At 38.6% G+C, this 24,087-nt stretch overlaps 1 protein-coding gene across 8 annotated transcripts in view; it reads left to right on the forward strand.

Annotated features, from left to right (window-relative positions):
• The window catches only part of THO2, a 323,352-nt gene that overhangs the window by 174,140 nt on the left and 125,125 nt on the right, over positions 1-24,087 (forward strand). For all 8 annotated transcript variants that reach the window (XR_016249455.1, XR_016249456.1, XR_016249457.1 and 5 more), the window contains 2 exons: positions 9,702-9,798; positions 10,112-10,240. Coding sequence is in view for 5 of the 8 variants with exons in the window: in XM_089385721.1 (XP_089241847.1) it covers positions 9,702-9,798; positions 10,112-10,240 (226 nt within the window). In the remaining 3 variants the exon portion in view is untranslated. The remainder of the gene's footprint in view (positions 1-9,701; positions 9,799-10,111; positions 10,241-24,087) is intronic.

The following is a 24,087-nucleotide window of genomic DNA, read 5'->3' on the forward strand; positions in this document are numbered from 1 at the left end:
ATTAATATGTATTAATATAAAACTGTGTTAGAATGGTCCAAAAGTCATGGATCAAGCCAGATCTAATCTTAGCTGTTGATTAGGGACTTAATCTCGGCCGTTGATTTGTCAATGAGAAAGGTATAAGAGGAGGCTTGAGGGTCACTTGGAGAACAGATTGAGAGAGACCAGTTAGTTCAATTTCTGGAGCAGGGTTAGCTGAGAAATTGAACTAGTGGTCTGCAGAGCAGTTAGGAAGCAACAAGTACGAAACAAAGAGACGGGAGATCAACACAGAGGCAGAAAAGGCAAAAGCAGGGCCAGAGGAAGCCACGCAAAGCCAACAGAGACTGCGCAGAGCCAGCAGGGCCTGTGTCATCCACGCAAAGGCTGCAGGAGTGACACAGAAGGCCAGAGAGGCTGCGCAGAGTCTCAACAGGTTGACGTAGAGGGTTTCATGTCACGCAAAGGTCAGTAGGGATGACGCTGGGTTCAAAAGAAGTGCTAGAAAATTTGTCTAGATGTGGGTAAGCCAGTTTGGCACCCTTTTGTATTAGAAAATTGCTGAATAATAAAATCCTCCCTTGCTGCAACGATTTTCCCACATTGGGTTTTTTCAAGGACATTAGTGCAAAATAACTGTGTCAATGTGTTGATTTTTGTGCATATGTTTGTTTCTGTATTACAATGTGATATCTGCAACAGTATTTATTTTAATGTTTATTGAAGAATTTCATAAATAACTTATGGTGAAATAAGTAGGAAAAGTAAATCAGTCGGTGCAGTGATAGAATTTTCACGTTCATGACATCCATAACATCTTATCTTATCCATGTTCTTCCTTTTCTTTGGAGGGCCAAACTTTCCAAATTTTCCTTTTCTTCTTGTCATCCCATCGTATGCTTGATTCTGTTCATTTGGTCCAACATCAATATTTGCCTTCAGTCTGGTTTCTTCGATCTTCAGTAGTCTCTTTCTTCCCATATCAACTTGAAGTGAAGTTACCCCATTCTTTCGGTAGTGCATTTAGTACCACCACGGTCATCTCTCTATCAGACATAACTTCTCCTAGTTCTTGTAGTTGATCTCGAATCTCTGATATACTCATGAAGTATGAGGCTATTCCATCTTCCTTGGATATCTTTAGTTTGTAGAGTTCTTGCCTTAGAGAGATTACAACTCTACCAATTTGTCATATATACCTTTTCCAGTCTCCAATTTTGATAGATATGGGATTAGAGAGTCTTTTATAGATTCTATAAGAATCCTTTGGGCTCTCACTTCTCCTTTCATGTCGATCCTTTAATATGATCCATGACCTCATTCTCAATAAGATTTAAGTCTGTCCTTTTCTTCCACGCAAGGAAATTTATAGCCCCAACCAATTTATTGCTTTCCTTGCAAAAAGACATTTTGATATTATAAGATATAGTCATAGACTTACTTGAGAGATTGTTGCTTGCTTCCTCCTTAATCTCGATGTTGATAGAGGACCTTCTTCTTGAGTGATTGATGAGAGAGAGCTTGATTTGTAGTCCTTCTTGAACGTTCTAGTCTTCCTCCTTTCTTGAAGAGCTTTCACTGCTTTGATGATGTGATGCTATCTGAAGTGCTCCTATGGTTTCGGTCTTTCTTCCTGCTTCCTTCTTTGATCTGGGGTTTCTTTGATGTGGATCTTGATCTTTTAGCTTTGATAACCTTCTAATTGCTTTGATTGCTTTCTTTTAAGATCAAATCTCTTGTGTCTACTTGTTCTTGACTGCCCCTTCTTGTCTTCAACACCTAAGCTTTGAAACCATGTTGACAAATCTAGGGCATTCAAAGATAACAATTGCTCTGCATGATAATTGCTTGTGATGCACTTTTACTTCTTAACCTTATAGTCTTTTCTTTGTTAGCTTATTAATGTGTTCTTTCAACAAGACAATTACCAATATGCATAAAAGACAAGTGACACAGTATGTAGGCTTCTTCAGTGAGGGCCAAAACCTCTCACCTCTTGAGAGGAAAACCCGATCAAAATTCTTCTTCTAGATCTTTAATTGATAAGTACCAAGACCATGACACAGACCCTTGACTGTAGTATCCTCTCAAGAATCTTGTCACTAACATTGATGCTCTACCTCTTCCTTCCTTCGCCTTTCTTCTTGATCTTGAACTGCTTCTCCTTGGATCCTTCTAGAGAAACTTTACCTCTATCTTTTTCATTGCTCCTTCACAACTTCCCTAGAGAATCTCGGTCTCTAGGTCTTCTAGAGAAACTCCATCTCTACTTCGATCACCCAGAAGAGTCTTCCTTTGTTGCCCCAAAAGATACCTTCCTTTGTTATCCCAGAAGAAACCCTACTTCGCAGGTCCCAGAAGAATTCTTCTTCGTATGCCCAAAAGAATCCTGTTAATTGCTCCAGAAGAATCCCTTCTTCATTGTTCCAGAAGAATGACTTTTGCAGCCCTAGAAGAAACCCTTTCACTGTCCTTACTTCGCACTTTCTTCTGCACCTTTTCTTCGCACTTCTCTTAGACCGAATTCAAATCGAATTGCTTTCTTTGAATGGAGGTTGAGTTCTTCTATTTATACACCTCTTCACTGGGTATTTAGGCCGACTTGACAATTGGATTAAGGCCAAGTTTATCTAGCAGTTTCTTCATCGTTTGTAGGCTTACTTGAAGAGGTTAGGTGACAAGTTCTTGGAGGATACTTTACATAGACAAGCTTTACCTTTTACAAAGCGTAACATGACTTCATTTACATGACAATGACTTAACATTTTATGACTAGATGATAAATAAATCCTAAAGACTCTCAATGGGAGTGTTGACTCAATAACAAAATCCCTTGCTCATGAAACCCATGAAGCAAGTCAATATAATAATTTTATTTTTCTTATTTACATCTCATAAAATCATAATTGCATGTCATTATGAAGACCGAACCTAGTTAGACTTCTGAACATTGTGGATCCAAACTAGGTCTCTCAATTTTAGAAACACTTTTCTTGGGGGCAGTAACTTGTTTAAGATAGCTTATTGAGAGTTCTTATTTCCACTTCAGGTATCTTGATCCTAGGTATACCTCCTTATTGTAACATCATAAATCCCTAGATCTTGATTCTCGCCTTTAGGCCCTTCTTGGGGAGCCATTAAGCTTCATTGAAGCAAGAGATCCTTATATTTAGCCTCTCCTTCGAGTGGGCCTTGGAAATCACATAGCACTTAATTGTTGATCCTATTACCATAGTGATTTCCCTCATACCGGGACTCCTCCCATTGGTAAAATTCCATAAAGAGCAGGGAACATTCACTGAGGTGACAGTGGGTCTTTGTCCCCTTGTTGTCATTTGGTCTAGTAGTTGTCCCTTAGGTACCCCTCCTAAGACCCCTGCTAGATTGTTTGGCAACAACTCCCTCTGAAAGGATATGGTCACAATACCAATTGCTCTGACTCTAGAGTCATTGTCAAGCACTGCCTCAATACAATGGCCCTCTCCGTAAGATCTGTGGAGTATTCCTTGACACTTTTCATATGGCATGAGGCTCCATTGTCAATGGACCATTTGCTAGAAGGTGTGTCACTAGTGGCGAGACTCACCAACAAGGAGAACTCCTTCTCAAACTTGGTGGAAATCTCATCCACCTCTGTTGAAGCTGCAAATATCTTCTTTCCTTTCTTGTTAGGAAACGTAGCTGCATAGTGCCCCATCTTCTGACTAGCAAAGCATCTCACTTTGCTCATGTCCTTCTTCTTCCCCTTCTTTTGCTTACCCTACTGCTTGGTCCCACTCGTGGACCCCTTCTTTGACGACTTCTTGCCCTTTGCCACATGGGCAACATTCCCCACCATGCTGGCTGCTACTCTTAGCATTTCCTCTTATCTCCACTTGCATGAAATCGTCCCACATTCTCCCCAAATCTGGAAGATGCTCACAGGTCACAATCCTATCAATGAAGACATCCAACTTCTTATAGATACCACTCAAAGCTGTCCTATCCAACTGCTAGTCTAGAATAGTCTCTGCTACCGCAACCAACTCATCTCTCGCTTGAGTGATTTTAGTGAGGTGTGATGCATCAATGTCAGTCCTGGTCATTTTGGTACTTCTTAATTTTTCCTGCAATACCATGTTTCTATTCTCATTGGTGCTTTGGTAAAGTTTTTTTAGGGACTCCCACATCTCAAAAGCATACTTCCTTCCTAACACATGGGGAATGAGGTGATCCTTTATGGCATCTAGGAGAAGCCTCTTTGCCTTGACATTCTGCCTGTTGGAATCAACCAATTGTACTGGATCAGTGGGTAATGTCACTGCCTTCTCAACAATGTTCCACAACTCAAATTCTTTAAGCACCAAGACAATCCTCTCCCTCCTTGGACTATAATTTTCAGCCCCATTCAGCCTGTCTTCAACCCTCAAACCTGTAGCTATTTGACCTGCTCAACCCAACAGAAAAGTCCAACTGTGAACAAAGTTAAACACTGCTCCCTCTCAATACTTATCTCTGTGTATACTGCTGGTTTTGCTTGCTGTTTTGTTCACTATCTTAGCACTTTCCTCATCTTAGCTATGATACCATGTAGAAATTTGGTGTGTAGACCAACCCTGTTTTCAAGTTTAGTGATTCCATCATGTTTAATGCCCAACCCACATTTAATATGATGCTGTCATAAACATGAATATTTTCACAAATTGAAACACACAAAATATACTTCTACTTCTTCACTTTTTCACTTTTGTTGAGATAAAACGCAAACATGCACACAAAAGTTAGACACAATTGTTTTTGGTCAAAAGTCCTTGGTAAAACCTGCAAGGGAAAACTAGTGAGAGAGAGGAGGAATTTTTATTTCTTTTGAGAATCAACCACAACAGTCAAATCAACAGTAATTGAAAGTTATCCCCCTTGGAAATAATGCCCATATTTCCTCGAAATTTGTGCTGCCTCAGCTCCTTGATTTCTGTACCTAATCTGTCTTGGAAATTGTGCCTAGCTTGCTCAGACATTTGTGCTATATGGCCCTTGAAATTCATGCCCGGTTTGCCCTTAAAAATCATGCCCACCTGTTGTATGTTCTGCACATTAAATATGTTGTACTAGCTCTCAAAACTCACAGTGACTGCTGTGCAATAAATATTGAATAGACCCTTGAAATTCATGTTGTACCTTGCCTAGATTTTTGTGCCAGCTCCTTGGGATTTGTGCCTTCCCTTAGCTTCTATATGAACTGCTCTATCTCTCCTCAACTGTATGGACTACTTCCTGTCTCTTCAACTCAACTCCTCTTGTGCTCCCTCCTTTTCTCCAAAACTCATGAAGAGATGAATTGGTGTGTCTTCTGCTTCCTTGACCTTTTGTCTTCACATAAAGAAACCCTAAGATCCAATGGCTGAGATTGTTCTTAGCCATTAGATCAAGGGTGGAGATATAATCTCATTGATCCATTTAAGTCACTTAGACTTTAATACTCATATAATCACTTTATCCCCTCATCACGTTTTTCATTAATTAGACCAAAAAGTCACTTCATGATTTTAATTCTCATAAAGTCATTTTAACTTTATTTCTCACAAATTTAAGTCAAGGGGTCACATTATACACTTTTACCTAGGAAAGACACCATGCCTTAGAAAACGCCTTTCCTCGGTAGAGTTTTTCTAACATCGTTGCGATCTAATTTGAAACTACTAAACAAGGAATTCCAAGCATCATAGGAGGATAAATTTGCTAGGTGCCAAGGTGTCAATGAGAAATTATATTGATGCCATCTATTGTGGTTGTCCATGATGTAAATAAACATATTGTGACAAATTTTGTGGCCAAATTGTTTCATTCTACTTGTTGAGGGCTTGTGGGATTACACACTAACATATATTATCTGGTTAGCTGGGTGCCTTTGAGTTTCTCTCTCAACACCATCTTCAAGTTTTGGTTATTGCTTGGGTGTAGTTTCATTAGGGCCTCCAACATCTCCCTAACATTTTTCTTTCTGAATAAATGAGGTATTGTTAGTTTTTGGATGTATTTGTAGCATGAGACCGGTGTTCTAGTCTCGATTTGTGTCTAAGAGCATGAGATCTCCAAAACCCAGAAAAGGTTTTGGGAGAAAACACCTAGAGACCACTCAACTAAGTTAATTAATCAATAATTAAAAGTTTCCTAAGTCTAACTTAAGAAAATTGATTAATTAATGGGAACTAATTGATGATATCGACTTATGCACTAGAGAGTTCCAGAAAATGGCATGGATCAAGTCTAAGATGATCTTAGCCATTGATCACTATTAGATCTTGGCTGTTGATGCTCCAAGGAGAGATTATAAGAACAAATCGGTGGGATGGAGATAGACATAGTTACAAAAGGGAGAGAAAGGCAGATCGAGTTACCTAGTTGTAGAGATTCAACAAGGGAAGAGTTCGAGCCAGAGGGAGAGCATCAGAGAGATGGAGTAGCAAGAAAATTCTTGAGGATAATACTCTAACATTTCTCCATTGCCAGGGTGGTAGGGGAGAGGAGGTCGAAGATTATAAGAACAAATCTGTGGGATGGAGATAGACATAGTTACAAAAGGGAGAGAAAGGTAGATCGAGCTACCTAGTTGTAGAGATTCAACAAGGGAAGAGTTCAAGCCAGAGGGAGAGCATCAGAGAGATGGAGTAGCAAGAAAATTCTTGAGGATAATACTCTAGCATTTCTCCATTGCCAGGGTGGTAGGGGAGAGGAGGTTGAATTAGCTGTAGAGAGGGCCGCAACAGCGAGCACAAGAAGCCAGAAACCCCAGTGTCGATGCCGGAAAAGAGGTTGTTTCAGTTGCCGGGGTCCGGGAGATCATCCGGGAGGTAGAGCGAATTTCTTCTAGAGGCAGAGGGAGGCTAGATGGCTCAGAGTCGAATTGCAGGCAGTCTGAATTTTCTAGGCCACGCGTGTGAATTTCGGGAGTGTGAGTTGCTGGAGAGGGGTTTGAGCAGGGCCAGAGGAGCGGAGTTGATCTACAGATTTGGCAAATTCTCTCCCAGATACTTTGTTAGATATTCGCTGGAGGATTGCTAGTTGGGCATCTAGATATTGTACTCAAAATTTTGCTGTATAATAATAAAATATAACCTTCATCTGCTGCACTGGTTTCCCCTTTGAGGTTTTTCCGGGGACTATTACTCCAAAAATTATTGTGTTGATTTTTATGTGTGTGCATCTATTTTTCAGTTCCTGATTTTACTTCCACAAAGTATGTATTTTGTGAAGAATTGCAATGTGATTTATTCGTTAATTGTCATAAACAATCAAGCTGCTAATCAGTTAGGATAATAAATTCCTGTTGCTGGAATTTCAAGGAAAATTCACAGGGATCAATTGAGCAGCATCAGTAGGAGGGGTGGGTTTCTGTTCAACAAACTCCCAAATGCCATTCTCCATCAATATCAATGTTATTCTATTTCCAATGACTATAATTTGATGCACTCTCCAATCAGTCTTCAAATCTCATCCTGTCTGTGGCCATCTTCCCAAATCAAATACTCAACCAAAGAAAACTTTACTATTGGAAATTTGATCTGCTGTAAATGTGTGTAAAATATCTGATCTGCACTTCACTCGGAGTTTTATTTCTCTGATACCATGTTTATTTCCTTGATACCAAATCTGATTTATATCCCAAGCAATTTTTTATGACCCATGAATTTGTTTAACCTAGTAAATTATTTTATGAAATTGTTGAATTAAAATAGACTAGTATTCTAATTTCTAACAATAAAATTGACAACGAAAGCACAAGTAGAAAATTAAACACACAACAAAAAGATATAAACCCTCTAATCTATCTTTTGCCTTTATTTCTCAAAATAAAAAAGGGCTCCCTTACAAGGAAAATGGCCCATAGAGAAATACGTAATTTTTATAGCAATAGAAACTGGAAAACTTGGCTCCTTGTAAACCTAGGATTGCACACACACATGACCTTCCTCTATCCTAGCCTTCGCATATGCAGCCTTGCTTTTTGGTGGCTTTCTGGTTACTGCACTTGGTAGATCCCTCTCCTAATTGCATTGCCCCTTTCATCTGTTGCTTAAACGCTCTAGGTCACCTACTGTCAAAACAAGAACTATAGTAGGGGATCATAGTGGATATCTACCTGTTTTACATGTAGGCCATATAAATCACAACCCTTGATGTTCTAAGTCATAAGATGGTCTTTTATTTTAATCACTTTTGTTAGTTGAGACACACTTTTTGTTAGGCCTACATGTTTTCCCAAACACTAATTGCCACAACCCCCGCCTTGATAAGAATTTTTAGGTATGCTGCATGTAGGAGATTGAGTTGGAGGAGCACCTCATCTTCAGAGGTTATCTTGAGATCAGATGGAGATTTTACTTCCTTTACTGGGACTCAAGTGGCACTGTCTCTGTTTTCTTTTAGTATGCAGACCAAAGATGCCTACCAGTTTTCATGAGGGGGGTTATTGGACATATATCACAGGGCTTGTAGAAGCCTCTTGATTAGAAACTATCAAGAGGATCATCTCTTTCTTCTCGATTTCCCTATATGTTTGGGGTAGCAAATTATAAATTAGGTCCTTACCACTCTACACATCCTAGATTGTGGAGACCTTGGGATTTTTTTCAATCACCTTTCTCCCCTGTCAGGTCAACCAGCGTCCATGAGACTTCAAAGGAGTTCTTCTTCCGAAACAGACGAGAGACCCTACTATATTGATAGACAGAGCAGTGCTGGGAGGTGCCAGGCCTGGACTCTCTCTGGATAATGCACTACTCTCTTGTTTGAGCAGGCAGTCTTTGATTCAGAGGTTCATCCCCTTGGCCTTGGATGTTTTCTGTGATAAACCACGTCAATCTAGGGCTCCTCCAAGAATTACATAGCCAGCATATTCCCCATTGTGGTGATTGGTGGCTTGTTTGAGGAGCATTCTTCTCTGTCCCCTTATTTGTTCTTTTGGCTTCTAGTTCCAACTGGCCTTGACATATTCTCTTTATACCTGTCATGGTTTTATTTCTGCACCTTCTTTGTACATTTTTTAGCTAGGTACCTGGCTCTTCCTGCGTGGATAGAGTAGCAATAGCCATTGATTTTGCACTCATAGAATATGCTTACGCTTCTTACACTTGATGTACTTATGAGACCCTTTGACCTACTTATTGTGGTCTTGTGTTGGGCATGAATTATCGATTTGGATGTGTTTGCATTATCTGGAAGCACAACCAACTTGTGATATGGCATCTTTGGTATGTTTTCAGCAGGTGGAAACTCACAGAGTTGCATACGGCAGGGGTTGTGTGTCAGTTTGGGGCACGTGTGTTACCCCAAAGGGCTGAATCTGGTATAGATGTGATTGGACTCTTCTGATCAAAATGAGTGGTCTATTTTATGCTATGTTTATTCATCAATATATCCATCTCTTGAACATAGACAAAGTCATTGAATCTGATTAATTGAAACAATATTCATACCTGACTAGTATGCTCTATGTTTTGTATATAGACATGAGCATATGCTAGGAAACGCTCTTTTAAATTTCTATGGAGTTAACAATATAAGTTTCAGGTTTTCTGCATGTGAGCTGCAATAAAAATATTGTTGTGTTATATGGCAGTCAAAGAATATATGACATCACTCAATAATGTTGTGTTGTATGGTACATCTGGAATTATTGAGTGTTAATACTACAAGGACAAAATTAAAGTTAGATTGATGTTTGCAGTTTTTCTTTCCAGGTGCAAGAAATATCCATCAATGGAGTTGAGAGGCCTTTTCCAATATCTTGTTAATCAACTTAAGAGAGGAGAGGGTATCGAGCTTGTTCTCCTGCAGGTATATATTTAGTTGTTGTTTGATGGGACAATGCCTTTCGGAATTGCTGTATTTTTATCTTAAATCATGTAATTAATTAGCCACAAGGGTTAGCTCAAGTGGTCATGAGACAGATGTGAGATATCTCTGGTGATGTAGGTGAGGTCACAGGTGAGGGAGTGAGGGGAAGTGCTTGGGCATTTCTTAGGGAGTGATTTTCTAAGGAAAAAAAAGTCTTATAGCTAATTTTTGGGGGAACAATAGCCTTTAAATCGTTTAGTTTTTGCACACAGCAGTCCAAATTGATAAAATCTTATTACTGGTTTTGTCACAGGAACTAATCCAACAAATGGCAAATGTCCAATATACAGAGAACATGACAGAAGAACAGTTAGATGCAATGGCCGGTGGTGAAACTCTTCGATATCAAGCCACATCTTTTGGGATTACGAGAAATAACAAGGTTTCTAATTTAGCTTTTGTTTCAACTTTAATGATGTTCTAACATCTATATGAAATTTCTCAGGAAGCAAATGGAATTAACAGATGTGAATGCTCCTTGTTTTCCTTCTACCAGTAATCTGCCAAATGTGAGAAAATTGATATTGTATATGAAAGATCATTCCTGAAGTCTGTTTATCTAAGTTGAATGCCAGGTCCAAAGTATATTCGTATACAGTAGAAACATGCTGCGAGATCAGGGGAGTGGAATTTGGGAATTTTAACCAGAATAAACCTGACTGATGTCCTTCGAAACATAATACTTACACTGTTCAACCCTTCATTACAAGGATTGGTTTTGAAAATCCTTACCTAAGCAAACTAGAAGTTCTTTTCACTAAATCATTTTATTAGACCTACAAATGACTTGGAAGGGGTTCAGTATGTGAATGTGGTGGTGGAGGTGTAATACTATTAGAAGCAGGAAACATACTAATAATGCTTTTAACAACAGAAGATGAACAAGGGGTTCCCAATTTCAATGGTTTTTTTCTCGCTTTTTCCCTCTATTTTCAACCAATGGCACATGGTTCAGGTTTGAGTTCAAGTTTGGTAACAGCAAACTTCGTTTTGAATTCGAATTGATCTATGAAGTTCGGATAAGGTTCGCCATTAGATTCATCCATGATACATATACATATTTTGAAAGTCTCAATATATATATATATATATATATATATATATATATATATATATATATATTATTTATAATTATACTATATATCATATTTTTCATATATATTTATAATTAATATTATATATTATATTAGTAAATTTATAAGTTTTTTCATAATTATAAATTATATTAATTTTAACATATATAATATATTAAATCTATAACACACTTTTCTATGTCGGATGAATACTTTTATATGTCTAACAGATAAAATAAATAGCGTAGCTCCTCTTCCGCTTCTCCATTTGAAGAGTTGTGATATTTTAACCTTGACTTGTATGTTGTAACCGATAATCCAGATTCAGAACTCCTGTGCTATTTGCAACTCCTGTGCTATTTGTGGATGCACAACTAGACCTGCAACCCAGATCCACAACTTATGTGCAGACTTAGCCTGATAACATGAATCTGTGCAATTTTATTTTCGATCAGTAACCTGCTCACCTTTCTGTGCCAGTTGGTCTGCATCCAATTGAACTTAAACAAATTTTATGTACTGTAACCTGCTTGCCAAGGGATTTTTTTTGCCACAGCTACTGCTTGGTCTCGAACTTAATTTTTTTATGTCCTGTAACCTGCTTGCCCAGGGTTTCTCTGTGTTTCTGAGCCCTTGAACACAAATTAGATTAAAATATTAATTGCCTTGGTTTCCAAGCCCACTTTTTTGGGTCCTTAACCCCAGCACATGGGTATTTTTTTGTGGTTTTTCTTTACTCGGAAATGCCTTCCAAGATACCCAAATTTCAACACTCCCTCCTAGTGAGGAAGGTATTTCCAGCACTACGTTGAAGTGGCCTTGCCTTTGAATCTAATCTGCATCCATGTCCTTCTAGAAGACCTGGTTCTTCGAAGATACAATACTCCTTTAAATCTCCAGCTCCATGACTTTTTCTTACATGGCCATGAATGTCCTTGCATGTGCCACAACTTCTTTGTGCATGATCATGAGTTGCCTTGCATGGTGCATGACTGTAGTCTCATGTACCATGAATTTACCTGTGTGCGCCATAACTGTCCTCGCATGGGCTATGAATTTCATTGCACCACCATGACTGTCCTAGTATGGTTTGTGATTGCCTTTGCATGGTCTGTAAACTTCACTGTCTCGCTTGAATCTGAAGGTTAGACTTCCACTGGGTAGTTGACTTTCCTTCGCAACCTTCCTCTAAAGCCAGTCTCCCTCTTAGCCTACTCAACCTCCTCTTTGCTCACTTTGCTTTCCCTTCCGGAAAGTGCTGTAATTGAACTTGTGTCCTTTTAAGGCCAATCCCGAGTTGTGGTTGAACATTGGGCCTAGACACTCTACACCACAACTCAACTTTGCAAGTGTCCTCATCCTCTTAGGTCAAACACCTCATATGCACATGGCTCCAATGAAGATACTATCTCGCGATCAACCTGCCATCCACATGAAGCTATCTCATCCATATGAAAGCACTCCCTTCCAAGGTAATTGAGCTGTCTCAATAAACGTAGACAAAGTCAACGAAAGTCCATCATTAGTAGCTTGCCACAAAACATATTGTTGTGCATCCAGTTCTCCACCAATCCAGCAGAACTTCCATCTTGCCTCGTCACCAAACTGGTCAAACCACCTCTTCTTGTTCGCTGCTGAACCTTTTGCTCCATGTTTAGCTAACTGTGAGTTGGCAACATTGCTTTTTCATACAATAGTCTCACAACTCCCTCCTAGAACTGACACTTGTGCATACTCTAATCTAGCTGCCCTTCAAAGTAGCTATGATACCATGTTGAAATTTCTGTGAACCCTTGGTCTGATCTATGACTTAGCCAAGCAAATAAATACACTAGAGATGCCCAACTTTAAACAATTTTGTACAACGAAATACAACAACAGTGAAATCAATCACAGTACAACAAGATTTTTGGCCTAAATCATGTTCCTTATTAATCCATCAACAAGAAAAGGTTAGGGCTCCCGTACCAGGGATCATGGCCCTTTACAAACCCTGATACAATGACATAATACACAATATACAAGTCTATCCTTCTACTAGATATAACTACGACTGAGGCCTAGTCCATTAGGTCCTGACCTGACCTGTCCAAATACAAATAGAAATTGTTGTCCTTTGCTTACAAAAATGACTAGCATGAACTTCAATCACCTGCACTGTGCCATTAGCCTTCAATTCTCACACATGTCTTGTTGTACCTTGCTATAACACTCTTCCTTTGTTGCTACAAACTTCTTTTCTACTATTGGTCTGCCTCCAGTAGCCATAACCTGCCCCTTTTTCAACTTGACTAGCTACAACAATCTTGTAGTTTCCCGATCTATCCTCGCATTGCTCCGTGTAGCCTTCAAACAACCCTTTTCTACTAGTGTAGGTCTCAGCCTTCCTCCTAATAGTCCTGACTAGCCTTACTTGGCACTTGTACTGCCACGACTTACCCTAACCAGGGCTACCAAACCATTGTCCAACCCTCCTTCAGCTTTGAGACTCTTAGCCTAGTCTATAACCCTCTCTACCACAGATCTAGGGCTTAGACTGCTTGTTGTGCCCTAGCAAACCCTGTAGGTTCAATGACCCACCTTTTGGAGGCCCTATAACACCATCGTCTACCATGTTCTCAATTCCTGAAGCTTCTCGACCCTTCCTCAAATAAACTTTAGCCTCTCTAATAGTCCGTCAGAGCCATATTGCGCACGGATAGACTCTCAACCAACTTTTGGATGCCATTGTTAGCTTTGCCGAGCCTCTCAGAATCCCTATTTAGGCCTACAGATGGTTCTTTCCTTTCACGACCTAACCAAGACATTGTCTAACCCTCTTCTAGGGCTTATACCTCTTTATCAGACCAATAGACACATTAAACCAACCTTTGCTGAATCATAGAACAATCTACTTGACCTTCTCCTCATAGACTTGCTAAAATCAACCTTCTTCTGTAGGATGCAGCGCTTCTAGGCTTGATCTTCTCCACAAATGTAGTCCATCACACTTGTGATTAGGCCTCGCCTTTGGTCTATATTTATAGCTCTTGTGTGAGTGCGTTGGGGGTCTTCTTTGTCCTTCAAGAAACACTCACTTCACCACTGAATCACAAATTATAATAAAATGTTAATTACCTTGGGTTCCAAGCCCACTGCTTTAGGTCCAAAACTCCAACACTTGGGTATGTTGCCTAAAGCCTCCTTTTTGTGGGTTTTCTCTATTTAGAAATACCTTCTAATCTAAGTCGCTAGATTCGATACCCCACACGTCACGAATCCATCGTGTCAGACACAATTCTCAACGTACACATGTGCTATTTAAATCTAGAATGTGTCACAGAGTTGGGATTTGTGTCCTATAGGAATTTGATTTGTGCCGACGAAAAATCGTGATTTTCAGACATGTGTCTGCCAAAACACGACCCGTGGGCTTGGTAAAAGATAGAATTGTGTTGTTGTTGCTCATTTGCAATCGTGGTTTTGGAGTTGTGGGATTGTGGGAGTGACAACAAAGGAGATAGGTGTGTTTTGGAGGTGATTCCAGGCTAGAGACAATGGTGTATGTGCATACCATTTAGAATCAGAGGGAGTAGTGGTTGAAGGGAAAGACAAAAATGTGGGATGTGTTTCCTGATGATATGGGTTTGGATAAGAGTGTTGAGTTGGCATTGGCCAACTTGGATATTAATGACCCAGTGCTAGTGCCTGTCACTTTTGATGATAATGATAGTCTTGAGGGGTCATCCTCCACACCAATAGATGGAGAGATTACATAAGATACAGAGGAGGAGGATGCAAAAGAGAGCAGTGGTGGTACTGATGCTGATTTTGATGATGAGCTATAGGCATAGCCGATAGCCTGCTAGATGCAGCTTATATGATTCTTCCTTCCTATTCTATAGTTCCGAGTTTTAGTGTCTACCTTGTTTTGTATTTGCTATCTTCCATTGGCATTCCTAGTCAAGAGTCCTCAGGACTCATTACTTATGTAATACATTTTGATTTTGATGGCTTAATGAGAAAATTGTAGTTTATGGTTAATTTCTTGTGTTTATGGTTAACTTCTAGTTGTAAACTCGTATAACTGATGAATCATGTTTGTATGCATAATATTACAAACTTACAATGTGCATGTATGAATCTATGATTGAATTTTTTACTTGTATCATCATGCTAATTTGTATAATCTAATATCGTAATATGATGTACCCATTAAATTTTTTAATATATATATATATATATATATATATATATATATATATATATATGTGTCCTACATGTTTTGTTCTGAGGGGTCTTCGTGTCCCATGTCAGACTCTCATAATTTCGTGTCTTGCGTGTCCTGTGTCCTTGTGTCAGGTGAGTTAGCTTCTGAGCTACCCAAATTTCATACATGAGTACACTGCAGAGTTTAGAAAGATGGCCATAACATTGGGTATCTCACCAAAGAACCCTGACGTACTCCTCAAGTATCTGGGGGGTCTAAACAACAATCGCTGAAACAAGTGATGTTATTTAAACCTAGATTGGTGGCGATGGAGGGTATTGTTCCATCGCTGATCAATCACTCTCCATATGACCTGTTGTTTCTCTAACCCCTTGTCTCCCTTATCTGCATAATAAGCACGAATGGCTTCTTTGGCCCTATCCATGGCCTCATACAAGTAGCCCATTGCGGGCTTGTCTCCATCAACCAACTAAAGAACCTTTACCAAAGGTTCTGAAATGGCACACACCCTCCTCTACTCTTGCCCAAAAGCTCTGATCATATGAAACTAGTCTGCATATACCCTCTCCCTCCGGTTTGCGGCTAATAGCTAAAGAACGCCAATCCGCTGAGAGAAACATGCTCTTCACCTCCCACATAGAATTCAACAGAGACTGAAGAGATATGAAAGTAGTGGCAAATCGTGTAATGGTAGCCCGCACCAACTCTTTGCTGTTGGTGAATCTTCTCATCAAGCTAAGCACAGATGAATGATTATATATAAATTTTGTTATGCTCTTGGATGATTCAACAATATCCCTCACAGTAGGAATCTTACCTATATCCTCCAACATCAAGTCAATGCAATGAGCAGCACAAGGTGTCCAAAACAAGTTAGGATACCTCTCCATAAGCATCTTGCCAGCTGGAACATAATTTGCAGCGTTGTCCGTTATGACTTTGACAACATTGCTTGGCCCTACTACCTAAATGAAGAGGTCCAACAACTCACATAATCTACGTGCATCTTTAATGTGTGTAGATGCATCGACAGATTTCATAAACATTGTCCCCTTGGGACAACTAACCAAGAAGTTAAGAAGGGTCCTACCCTTCTGGTCAATCTAACCCTCTGACATGATTGTGCATCCAATGTGCTCCCATGATGCCATAAACTTTGCCAATCTAGCAGTGCACTTAGTCTTTTCATCTTGAAAAAGAGGTCCTCTCAATTCTGCAAAGGTGGGGGCTTTGTACCCCGGGCCAACGACGACAACAACTTCAAACATAGGCTGGTAGAATGGGTTTGTCTTGGCAGTGCTGAAAGGAACATCACTCCATAGAAGACACCTACTGCCTTTTCCTTTTTTTTCATTGATGATTTGATCCCAGGTTGTGAACCAGCGATTGTTCTAGGAACAAAAAAAGATGAGATAGAAGGATGAGTACCCATGGGTGAGGAAGGTGATGCTGCTGTAGAAGCACTGCCACTCTCAATTCCCCCCACTCTTGAGCCCCCTACAAGTTGTTTTGTTATTGCTGCCCTGGTGTCTTTTCCCTCCTCTTTATCCATCAATGATTGAATGGCCCGTCAGATGATTTTTGGAGTTTCTTTTTTGCAAAGTTCAGCATTTTGCCCCAGAATTTGCCCCAAATGGAATTTTAATCTGTTGATGCCTCCTGACATATGTTTTCCACACAACTTGCAAGTCAAATACATTCTATTGACCCCCCAGTTTCAGGTGTAGCATCAGGCTCACCAAACTCCCACATAGAATCCAAAAGCCTTGGCATTTTGTTTTAAACTTTGAGCTTGAATTTAAAGTATAAACTTGGGCACAAAAAAAATTGAAACAAATTAATTTAGCAATGATCCATCAAAATAGTAGCAATGATCCATCAATTTAATGATAGAACAAAATGTCACTGTAAGAAGAAGAGATTTTTTTTGAAGAAAACAATGGATTTAACAGGGACAGGTATCATGATAATAAAGCCCTTACTGCAAAATTGCAAATGAAGAAACCATTGACTGCAGAACTTCAATGATAAGACAATGTACTCCTTACTGCTAGACTGCTGTAAGATGATATGTGGATGAAAGTTGAAACCCTTACTGCTGCATGATGATGAGACAACTCACTGTGAAACCCTTACTGCTGACAATTAACCCCTTTTGCAAGACTAGGCTTCTATCAATAAAATCCCTGCCCAAGTTCAAATTTCAATAGAACGACTCCTCTCAAAGATTACGGTGATAAGCTTCAGGTTACATATTAAGAATCAAGATAGGGCATACCTCCACGAATACTCCTTATTACTTAACCTCTGCTCTTGAATTAGCACTGTAAGACATTGGTTTTTTGTTTGGAAATAATCAAACGTACCTCAGGAAATGATAAAAATATAAGTTATCATATAAGTTATGCTTAATATGTTGCCTCTTGTTACAACGAAAATGTTTTTAACTGGCTTCTAGTTCTTTTTAAAAGTTAAAATTTTCTTTACAGCTGTAGTCTATCATGGAATCCCACTAACAGATTCGTAGGCATTAATGTGACTCCATGAATTTGTTAAAACTTAAATGTAAAGGGAAATGAAAAGCAATAAACAGAAAAGGATTTACATTTGATTTCAATCTTTTTGGGTTACGTACATGTCATTTGAACTTAAAACAGTATGGCAGGTGTTACAGTGTTACTACCGACAATGTTGAATGCTTGGCAAATGCTATCAACGAGGTCACAATTTACATACCTTGCCGGCTCCTCTCCACGCAATGGCAGTTGCAAATGGAAGGTGGATTTGCCAATTTGGAATGTAACCCTCGTTCTCTTGGTTCTCCACAGCAGCCAAAATAGCGAGCAATGAAAAGCACAACAAAAACTAAACTGAAATAACCCTTTGCGGCTCTTTATCCACAAAAAAAATTTCATGCCGATTTTTTCCATCGACTCGCGATTTAATTGGGATTATTTCGATAAAATCGCGATTTTTTTGTTTATGAAAAAATCGCCAAAAAATCGGCATATTTAATCATTTTGCCCAAAAAATCACAATTTTAGGAATAAATCCCGATTTTTTCGGGACATTTTCCACACTGCTTTAAATACCTTTTTAGCTTTTAAGAATGCCTTTTTTTACCAACTATATATGGCTTTAAAATTATAAAATATACTTCTAATGTATTTTATTGTAAATATATATTTTTTTGAACTTTATAATTTTAGTGAAAAGGAACTAATTTTTTTTATTATTGTTATTTGAACTTTACCAGGTAAAGTTCAAATTATTTGGATTTATTTTTATTTTTATTTGGACCTTAATATTTTTATTCTTCCACTTATAAAATTTCTCCCCTTCGAATTCCTTTTAATGGTTTTCTTTATATACTTAGCCAAACGTGATTTGTATGGACACGACCATACCAATAGTCACGAAAAATACGAAGGCACAAAATTGTAACGGAATAGTACAATAAAATATGAATGGTTGCTGTGCGGGGATGCATGTGGCCAAATAGGATTTGTAGTGACGACAGGGAGTGGAAGAATGGAATGACCGGAGAATGTGGAGGCTTAAAAACAACAATGGCAGAGGTGTTAGTAAGAGCTTTGATTTGGCTACATGCAACGGTGGGTTCTGGGAGTGGTGTGGCTGTAGTGATCCAAGTTTGTTTATCCGATGATACTAAGGGTTGTGGATGGCAGTGGTAGGAGGGTGATGATACCACTGTAACCAGCGTAGGAGCCGAGCATACGACGTGTTGATTGGCGTGCGATTTCAAGGGCTGTGGCGTTGATGGTCGTTGTCCATGACGATGGTAAGTGTGGTCGGTAATGTGTGCATTGGAGGCGGAAGGGTATGGCAGCATCGAAGAGGAGCGCCGACAATGTTTTTGGTTTGTGCTCTCGGTTGTGATGGTGGCTGTCCGAGCGGTTGCTGCTGCAAACAATGATCGTTGGGCTGCTCGTGTTTAGTTTTTGTTGTGTTATATTTTTTGTTTATCTTTGATATAAATTTTATTTTTTACTCTTTTATTTATTTTTTATTTTTTAACTTTTTATTTTTTCTATTTATATAACTTTTTTTTCTTCCCCTTTTATTTTTATATTTTTAAATGGCCAAGGGCTTAAGAAATGGAGAAACTCCAACTCTGAGTGAAACGCTTCAATTACACGGCAACAATGTTGACGAATGATGATGGCCAAGGGTTGGATCAGACTGGCTCCCTGCGTAGTGGTTTAAGCGACCAGAGGATTGAATAGCTCTGATACCAATGAAACGAACAAAGTTCGTTCTTCATGTTAAATACTCTAGAAGACTTGGAATATGTGGATCTCCATTGAGATACAAGAATATATATTAAAATGTATGAGTAAGAATGATGTTACAATTTGGAACGAGGGTCCTATATATATAGCGAGGTAAGTACCCTTTCACGAACAGACATGTCTGTAGAGACATTCCTTTTTGTTTAACTAATTATTATGTTTAACTAATTATTATTTAATTACATATTATTATGATTATAATTTTTTTTATCTATTTTTATTATTTTTACATAAATTATATTCATAACACTCTTATGAACCTAGCTACTTGTTTTTTCATCTTGGGCCAATACACATACCTCTACAAGTTGGCCATTGTCTTCCCTAACACAAAATGACCTACAACCTTGGAGGTGTAAGTGTCTTTGAGCAACTACAACTGTTCATCATTAGTAACACATAACTTATTTAACTTGTAGAGTAGCCCATTCTAGAGATGCTAATCAATTGTGCTATCACCATTGTGCACATAACTCTTGCTTTGCAACTATTGAAACACCTCCTTTAAGTCCTCATCCTCTGTGTAAGACTCTTTGTACGCATCATGGGTGAAAGGCTCCATGTGCGTAAGAGTTCTGAAGGCTACGATCTTTGATGTGGGTGGCCTTTAAAGCATGTTGACCAACTTGTTTGTGCTACCCTTCTCGTAATTGATCACTAAATGAAACAACTATAAAACCCCATCCATTTGTAATACCTGGTTTGTTGTAAGCTTCCTCGGGGCCCGTGAAAACTGTAGTGGTTGGTGATCTGTGTGGATGACTATCTCCTTTCCCATCAGATAATGTCTCCACTTCTTCACCACTTGCACTAGGGCAAAAACGTCCTTGTCGTAGGAAGGGTAGTTGAGAATTTCCCCATGAAATACTTCAGAATGGTCACATATAGGCTATCACCCCTGCATCAAGACCAGTCCTATAACATACCTTCTTGTGTCTATCTCCACTTCAAAGGGTTGTTGCAAATTTCATAATGCTAAAATTGGTGCTTGACTGATCTTCTTTAACGCATCAAAGGGCCTATGCTAACCCATTCCCCACTAGAAAATTTTGCAACTAATTATTATGACGTGGAGTGGTGCTACTAATGTAAAAGGCACTGTGCTAGCCCATTCCCTACTGGAAAATATTGCAACTCACTACTATGGTGTGGAGTGGTGCTGCTAATGTGAAAAACAAGGCTATGAATTTCCCTAGAAACATTAGTAGGCACCGACCACTTCATGATGGCCTCCATCCTGGCAAGATTTATCTTTATCTTTCCTCCACTTATCACATACCCCAGATACACCAAAGATTGTTGTACAAACTCACACTTCTTGAGATTTTCCAGCTATTGTTGCTTCTTTAATGTCTCTAGCACTTGCAACAAATGTAAGATTTCCTCCTCCTAGATAACATTGCATACCAATATATCATCCAAATAGATAATAACAGATGAATCTATAAAATGATGCAGTATATCATTAATTAAACTCGCAAATGTAGTTGATGCATTGCATAGGCCAAACAACATGACTAACCACTCATACAAACCTTGCCTAGGTGTTGAAGGCAATCTCCCAACTATCTTCTTCTCTGACTTGAACTTGGTGATATCCAGAATTTTAGTCCAGCTTGGTGAAGTATTAGGCTTGTTGCAACTGATCCAAGAAATCATCCGTTTGGGGGTACCTATTCTTGAGCATAATTTTGTTTAATGCCCTATAATCAATACGTATTGCCAAGTCATATCGTTCTTAGGCACAGGATGGGTGACCCACACAATGAGGTACTTGGTTGAATGACACCTTATTACAACAACTAACGTACTACTATAATCGACTTCCTCTACAACCCAATGTTTTGCAATAGGGACTCCAACAATAACTAGGAATAGTGCTCCACTTCCCTCTTAGGCGGTATCTGTTTAGGCTCCTGGAATACACTCTCGTATCCCTGTAGCAACTCTTCCAACTGCTGTTTTTGTTCCATACTATATCTAGGGATGACTTTACTCTCATCGACTCTTCTATAAATTTATTCTGTTAAAAATAGTATAACATACTTCTTGCTAGAACTAATTAGTTTCTTGGCTTGGTTGGCACTTACATACGAAATTTTGGAGTAGCCCTTGTGCACATTGATGGTGAAGGATTTTCCATCCTTGATGAGGCGGTATTGGTTGGCTCTCCACATGAAGATTGCATCCCGCATGTACATATAGGGACTTCCAAACACCACTTTGTGTACATTAAAGGGAACTATATCTAGTTCTACTTTATCAACAAGATCATCACTGATAGCAAATCTGATTTTGCACTATTTGGTTACCTTTATTTCTACATCGGACATCCTTATTCACCCATCGCAATGGATATGGGCATGGATGATCACAAACTCCCTATCTCAACTTGTTAACCAGTTCTACTGCAATGAGATTTGATTGTGATTTTGAGTCAATCAAAGCATCAATCTTTTTGTTCTTGACCTATATCTTTATATGGAAGAGTATCGTATTTTCATTCTCTTCCTGTTGTTAAAGGTTACTTAGATTCAACCCCTTCTACAATGACATACAATCTTCTCATCCTCGTCTAAGCTGGCTTCAACCTAGTTGCTCAATTCTATGGTCATGAGATTCTTCTTCTTAACATCTTTCTTTTTGTTCTTTGGGTTGAGCACTAGATGCAACTACTAACACTTCTTCTACGTATGACCGTCAATGTTACAGTGGTTGTCTTTTCCCAATTTCCTGCTCTTCTTTCCCCCTTTGGAAGCTTCTCGATGCTCTTTTTGCTTGGACCCACTTGATTTCCTTCTCTTCTGCATTGTGTTCGTCGGGTATTATGCTTGTACCTAAACCTCATCCATCAATCTATGTTTAAACAACATCACTTTTCAGAATATTGTTTTTTAGACCCCTCAGATACTTGAGGACTACGTCTGGGTTCTTTGGGGAGATACCGAACGTTATGGCCATATTTCTAAACTTTGCAGTTTACTCATGTATGAAATTTGGGTAACTCGGAAGCTAAGTCACCTGACATAGGGCACACAGGACACGAAAATATGTGAGTTGACACGAGACACGAAGGCCCCTCAGAACAAGACACACAGGACATGTTATATATATATAATATTAATATGTTAAAAAAAATAATAGATACATCATATTATGGTAATAGATTATAGAAATTCTATAATCTATTACCATAATATGATGTCACCCCCACCCTGCTTCACGGCCCCGCTCCCAATTCGCGCTCCGAGCGGGACCGACTTGGGAGCTAGCCGGGAGCGCGCTCCGGACAAAAAAAAAACGCTCCCTGGTTTTTTCAAGCGTTTAGCCTTTTTTTGCAGTAATATTCCAAATGCAATTTTTTTTCAAAGAAACAAATAAGTTTCGAGTGGGGCAGCCTAATGATCAAATGGCCCTAGTATTGATATGTGATTCATGGTAATGTTTAAGAATCTCCTTAATCTTCTTTTTCATCCTTTTACTTAAATTTGTAACGCTACCATGCAATGACTCAGGATGTTTGAGAGTGGTTCCGACCTCATTGGATTTCATGTGGAGAAAGTTGAATTTTAGATTTCATTCAAAATCCAACAGACTTATCAGTTTTTCAGGATTTAGGATTGGGGGGATTGTAATGTTTCCATTGGATTTTGTCATGTATTAGGGTATGGAACTTGTATTTAATCAAGAGCACCAATCCCTCTATGTTCCTTGATGTTAGTGACATTGGTTGTCGAACTCCTCTATCATGACCCTCCTAAAAATGTACGCATCACTCAAACAAAATCTTGACTTGACATGCTATTCTTTTTCTATCTTATGTTAATGATTAGAAGGTGATATTAATGACAAAGATCCCTATACAGATCCAGAGGTAATGACAAAGATACCTCTGGATATTAATGCTTATTGGGTAATATTAATGACAAAGATCTTGATTTTCCAACAAGACTAAAAAATTAGACATTTCTTGTGGTAGCAAGAGGCCCAAGCATTAGCAATAGATAATAGATTTACTTGTCTTTTCTAGTTTCTAGTAGTTTTTATAACTATTGACTCTTTCATATTTATTATGATATTTTTTGTAAACAATATGTGACAATTTAAGTTTGAAGTTGGCAATTATAACTCATTAGTAATGAATTATGAATATGATGCTTCGTGAAAGTTGTTTCATTTCATTTCATTTTATAACATTTCATTTCATGTTAGATATTATTTGTTGTAATGGTTACAATTAGCTTACAAGTACAACTTTGGTGATCAATAATGATAAATGTTATATATTGAATTTTGAAAGCTTGAAACTTTAAGATTGATGAATCATGAGACTCAATATGTTGTATGTTACTAACTTGTGGACGTGGTTGATGAAGGTTATAACTTCTAGATGATTGTTGTTATATGGTACAATATGTGTTTTTTTATCTAATTTATCATTCTACATGATTTTGTTGACATATATGTATCAATATATATCTATATATAGAATGATTTTGTTGACATATATATATATATATATATATATATCACTCTCTCGGAATCGCTCCCAAACCGAGAGCTTCTGAAAATGTTGCTCCCACTCCTGCTCCTGCTCCCAAGTAACCTTGCCCAATGCAATGAAATAACCTAC

This window comes from Pinus tabuliformis, chromosome Q (assembly GCF_031772625.1).
Source record: "Pinus tabuliformis cultivar Carrire ecotype Pingquan chromosome Q, CPIR1, whole genome shotgun sequence".
NCBI lineage: Eukaryota > Viridiplantae > Streptophyta > Pinopsida > Pinales > Pinaceae > Pinus > Pinus tabuliformis.